We start from the raw sequence: 6,113 nt of genomic DNA, 5'->3' as shown, positions 1-6,113 counted from the left end.
TCTACAGAAAAGTCTGGCGAGAAAAGCCAAAGAAGAAGCCAGATTGTCGAAGATTGAAGGTCCTTGTGCAAAAAAACAGAAATGTGACAACCTGGCTTTCGATGAAGTTGAAGAAGTTGAAGAAATAAAACAAATCAATTTTCCACCTGACTCTTCAGAAGAGTATAAACCATCCACACCAAGCCAGCTTAGAAGACATTCTCCATCAAATTTTAGAAAAAGTGTTAAATTGCCTAACTTAGCCCAAGCGTGTGATCGAACTGGAATATCCGATCGATCGGCTTCACTGCTAGTCAACGCTGTTCTCCAAGATTTGCAAATAATAACAAAAACAAATTCATCTCAAATAGTGGATAGAAGTAAAATTAGGCGCGAACGAACAAAAAGAAGAGCCCATCTTCAAAATAAGTCTTTCAATGAATTCACAGCTGTTCGTGGACTTTATTTCGACGGGAGAAAAGATAAAACAATTCAACAAGATAAAAAAGGCACAAAATATTACAGAAGCACTGTAACAGAAGAGCATGTTGTCTTACTTTCCGAACCTGGTTCACTTTTCTTAGGTCATGTGTCACCAATGTCAGGAAGTGCTAAAAATATAACACTAAGTATAAAAACATTTTTAAAAGATGCTGATTCAAATATTAATGAGTTGAAAGCTATTGGGTGCGATGGCACGGTTATAAATACAGGGTTAACTAATGGTGTTATAAGGCAACTAGAATTGTTCATAGGTCGTCCATTACAATGGCACATTTGCTTGCTGCACACCAATGAATTGCCTCTTCGCCTTTTAATTCAATTCCTAGATGGAAAAACAAGCAATCCAAGATGCTTCTCTGGTGAAATTGGAAAAATGTTGGAAAACTGTGAAAAACTTTCTATTGCTGCTTTTGAACCTATTGAAACTGAATTACCCTCAATTCATCAAAATGATTTGAGCACCGACCAAACTTACCTTTTTGATATATGTAATGGAATTATGAAAGGAGATATACCGCTATCTTTGTCTCTCCGTAATCCTGGAAAAATGTCACATTCGCGCTGGATAACAACTGCTAACCGTATTCTTAGATTATATGTTGCTGTTCAAAATCCGTCAACGGCATTAAAAGTGTTAGGAAGGTATATGTGATGAAGGTATATGCTCCTAGTTGGTTTGAAATAAAGCTGAAACCTACCAATAAAACAGGATCAAATCATTTTTTTGGAATTATTAAAAAGTGTCGTTATTTACCTGAAGAGTTAAAAAATTTATTAAATCCGGTTTTACAAAGAAATGCTTATTTTGCTCACCCGGAAAATATTCTGTTATCGATGTTGGCTGATGAACAAAAGCACATAAGGGAATTAGCTTTAAGGCGGATATTAAAATGCAGAGCTAATGATGCCACTCTAAATACTGTTCGAGTCTTCAAAGTTCCAAAGCTAAACTTTGATGCGATCAACTATTACGACATGATCGATTGGCATGCAACCGAGATCACAGAGCCACCCCTTACAAAAGATATCACAACTGAAGCTTTAGAACAGATGATAATGGATATTCCTAATAACATTGAATTTTTGAAGTTGCCTTGCCATACTCAGGCAGTAGAAAGAATGATAAAATTAGTTACAGAAGCGTCACTTTCAGTTTGTGGAGAAAAAGCAAGAGATGGCTTTATTCGTACTAAACTTGCATCTCAAAATGATATACCAAAATTTGAAACTAAAAAACACTTCATTATTTAAGTCTTTGATGTGAACTAGTAAACACTAATGTTTTGTTTTTCAAGATTTAAATGATTTATTTGAGTTAATAACATGTTTAATTTGATGATATTGTTTTGTTTACTTTTGAAATGCAATTCATAAACAGTCTCCAGCCGAGAGGAACCTCAAAACAATGTTCAATAAAATTCAAAATTTACACATTGAAATAACTCGATAAAAGACATATTTCCCAACCCCAGGAAAAGTAAAAAGAAGAAAAAAATTTTTTTATGTATAAATTCGCTCCACCCTAATATACAAAGGTAATCATTAACACCTTTCAAAGTTCGATTGACTCATTTATTTGATGGTGTGCATGACTCTAAAATAACATGCTGTGTCATATTTTTGCAATTATTACAACAACAGCAAGTTATTAACATCATTATTACTAACATTTTATTACTATTAATATTATTATCAGTAATGCTATTAATATCAAGGTATTTTTTCAATCTTAGATGGTTTGCTTGAGATAGGAGCAAATAGTTTTCATTGTGCACATCACTTCATATTGCATTATATACACATACACATATTATACGATATGATTCATGGATTCACGATTCATTTATTATTTGAAAATGATAGGATCTATGAAATTTACTTATGTGTTGATTCTGTTCATTTATAAACATTGAGTCAGTTTCCAATGAATATTATTGAATCTGTGTGAATGTGTGACTCTTTCACAAATTAAAGTCACTTTAATTAAATAAAATAGAAACAATAATTAATTTTAATTAATTAATTAAAAATACTAATTCAATTTTTGGGCACAAAAAATCAGGAATTTAGATAACTTGTCCGTTGGCAAATTCTTCGTTTACCAAAAGTAAAATTAGAGGCAAATTTTCTAACATTTTTTTGTTCTTCATACCAAAAAATTTCTATTTGGTTTTGCCACATGGCACGCGCATGCACACATGCACACAAACATATACATATGTATTTACGTGATTATTCCTCTGTAAGTTGAATTCAGGAATTATATTGAGCATATAAAAATAAGAGAAATAGCAGAGCGAAAAAATAAAAATTATCTGCTCCCTTTAACAGACACATAAGAGAATAACAATAAGTAAATGCTGTCTGTGGCAATGAACTTACTAAGTTATCACTGCTGTTATTGCTATCATGTAAAATTTTCATCCTAGCATTAACATCATCATTATCAGTAGATACTATGATATTATCACCAGGAGCAACACAAAAAATGATTAGACATATAACCACAACGCCAAACAAGCAAGTGAAAGATATATCACCATGGCCTCCTATCCTTAATTATTCATGTAGCAATTACCTATTTCACAACCAAGTTAAAAAGAAGACAAGGATTAGTGTTAATTAAGTTTTCTAACTCAAATTACTCTAATGTAATTACGCAATTTCTAATAATTAAAAGTTATTACTGCTCACTTTTTATACATACTGTTGAAACTTAAAAATGTTAAACTTTAGAATTAGAGAAAAATCATTAATACACATATAAATGAGTGAATTCATATAAAATATTAACCACACAAATATATATAAATCAAATGCAAAGGCTAATTAATACATTCGTGCACCAAGAACCACATTTTATAATGCATAATATTATCTTACAGATAGTTAATACAAAAAAAAAACCCAAAACAGTATTATGGTTAGTAAAAATAACAGCAATGCTATAACAATAATAATAATTTTCTTTAAGGTATAGAAATAGATGTATTTCTTGCACATGAAAAATAAAGCAAGAGAGCAAGCAAATTATTGGATAATTACAAATAATGGGATTGTACAGGATTGCCTATCTGTATTTTTGTTTGTGCATGGTACATAATTTATGTGCGCGTATGTGCGTATGTAGGACTGTATGTGTGTATATGTACTGGCACAAACATGTCAGCAATATTAAAATGTTCATTAGCTGTCATGGATCATGTTGAGTCCAGATACATAAATTAAAAGTTTAAAGAAATACAAACCATATAAAATAAACTAGATGCTACAATACAATGCAATACAACAATTCAGTGATGTTGAATGAATAATTTGTTTTTACAATACAAATACATGAAGCGCAATTTCAATGAAAAAACTCATAAAATATGGTTTAAAACATAAAATTAATGTAACCAAAAAGTCAGGATAATAAGTGTATTAAATAGATCAAGATTATTTTTAAACATTAATCAGTTATGCTTATGTTACAGTTATACTTAAAAATTTAAAATCACTAAAATTAAACATATTATGAAGAAATTTAAACACAAATACAGTTCAGTCATATAATTCCATCGTTATAATTAATTTCCCAAAACTAAATAAATATGAATAAAAATAAATATATAAATAATAAATATATATATAAATAATAAATAAATACATATATAAACCTTTCATATTCACATGGGCCATTCATCAAAGTTGACATCTAAAATATCAAATCATGTTCACCTTGAAAAGCTAAAATGTTAATTCGTTATAATTAATTTCCCAAAACTAAATAAATATGAATAAAAATAAATATATAATATTTATAGCATGTATAATAATATATAGCATGTTCTCTGTTATTATCCTATGTTTTTACTTAATTCATAAACGTACGATTCATTTTTTGAACATTTATTTTCATTTTTCTTACCAGATAAGTGGTTTTTTTTAGCCCTCTGGTTTTGTGAATAAATAAATAAAAATAAATAAATAAAATAATATACATATATAAACCTTTCATATTCACATAGGCCATTCATCAAAGTTGACATCTAAAATATCAAATCATGTTCACCTTGATAAGCTAAAACCTTACTGTCTATAAACATTTCAACATTCCTTGAAATTAAAAATGTGAAACATGACAGTTCATGAAGCTAATGAACTCTCCATCCCTGCCAATAACTGAAGTGTTCCTATCATTTTAAACTTTGTTAGTATATTAATCATTGCTCTCTTTCTACAGTGCATAGATGCTAAATAAAGCATGTATCTACAGTAAATGTATAGGTATCCAGATCATATGTATCATATCTGCAACTAGTGAAATGTTGAAAAATTCAAGCAGGAAAATAAAATTTTGCATCATGTAAGTGCAGGAAAGCAACGCTGACATATCATATTTATTACAAAAACAAATAATAATACTGGAGTAAATATTATCACAATAATAATAATTTTAAACCCTGCATGTTGAATATTATCACCCTTGACATTATTTACAAGAGCTGGAAAAGTCAAAATGCATTGTACAATAATATACTAAGCAAAAATTTTAAAAATATATATTTATTAAAATATATATACAATACACAAACAACCAGGTGTATTAGCAGATAACAGAAACATATGCCGTAATGTAATCTGTACCATACATTTACATGTATGTCTGTAATCTGCACGAAGTCATTCTGAATGAAATAATAATAATAATAAAAATTGGACCGGCTTGTCCCTATAATAATGCACCTTATTTCTAGATACATTCAGTCTAGACTGGTTAGTTCTCACTCACTCACTATCACTTACATTCTTTTTTGAGAGAGAGAGTGTGTGCTCGCTTTTTCATTGTTATTTCTATTACCAGGCTATCCTAAGTTAAAACTCATAACATTATTCTTATTGTTAACTATTGATGATATTATTATAAATAAAAAAAAAAGATTCTTCTTTTTAGTTTGCAGCCAATGCCACCTCTGTCAAGAACTGCAAAAACTTAACTAGTATCACACATTTGACGTCACATTTAAATACCATTATCCATCCTCACAATTACTACAACCACAGAAAATGTATCAGTCAGTTGTATCATTTCCAAGACATGGTAATAATTGTTTTGAACAGGTCTTTTTTTATGTTTTACACTAAATGTAATTTTTTTTTCTGCCTTTAAACTATAATAATAAACTCACACATATCCATAATAAAATCATGGTTAAAACTGTAGAGAATAAAAAGAAAAATTGAAAGATCTCATAAGATTCTAAGATAATGAATTAAATTTTTACATAAAGGAATGTTTCAGTATGTATGTAAGATGAAAGAGATATGCACTATTGAGCAGTACAATGGACATGATGGATGAATGCATCAAAGGAGAAAATGGGCTCATCATAAATTTTTACTTATCAATATCTTAATAAAAGGCCAAAAATATATATATATAATATAAATGAATTAATATTATATGGAAAAAAAATTTTGTTGAGAGTTAATTTCTACATGTGTAAATGCACACACAAACAAAAAAATAGATAATATACATGTATACATAACAGCAACCTTGTAATTTTGGTAATAATTTTCAAACAAAAAGTTGAACTAAAATAAAGATAATATAATCTAAACACAAACTCATTGACTAAAAAAAG

The 6,113-nt window shown here is 29.0% G+C and overlaps 1 protein-coding gene across 1 annotated transcript in view; it reads left to right on the top strand.

Moving 5' to 3' along the window:
- The window catches only part of HELRODRAFT_163242 (hypothetical protein), a gene marked incomplete at both ends in the record, with an annotated part of 2,203 nt that extends 469 nt beyond the window's left edge, over positions 1-1,734 (top strand). Inside the window, 2 exons of the mRNA XM_009027170.1 lie at positions 8-1,125; positions 1,278-1,734. Of these exons, the coding sequence (XP_009025418.1) occupies positions 8-1,125; positions 1,278-1,734 (1,575 nt within the window). The remainder of the gene's footprint in view (positions 1-7; positions 1,126-1,277) is intronic.
- Between the last annotated feature and the right edge of the window lie 4,379 nt (positions 1,735-6,113).

This window comes from Helobdella robusta, assembly GCF_000326865.2.
Source record: "Helobdella robusta unplaced genomic scaffold HELROscaffold_5, whole genome shotgun sequence".
Taxonomy (NCBI): Eukaryota; Metazoa; Annelida; class Clitellata; order Rhynchobdellida; family Glossiphoniidae; genus Helobdella; species Helobdella robusta.
The sequence above is the reverse complement of the archived record's forward strand: the minus strand, read 5'-3'. Positions and strand labels throughout refer to the sequence as shown.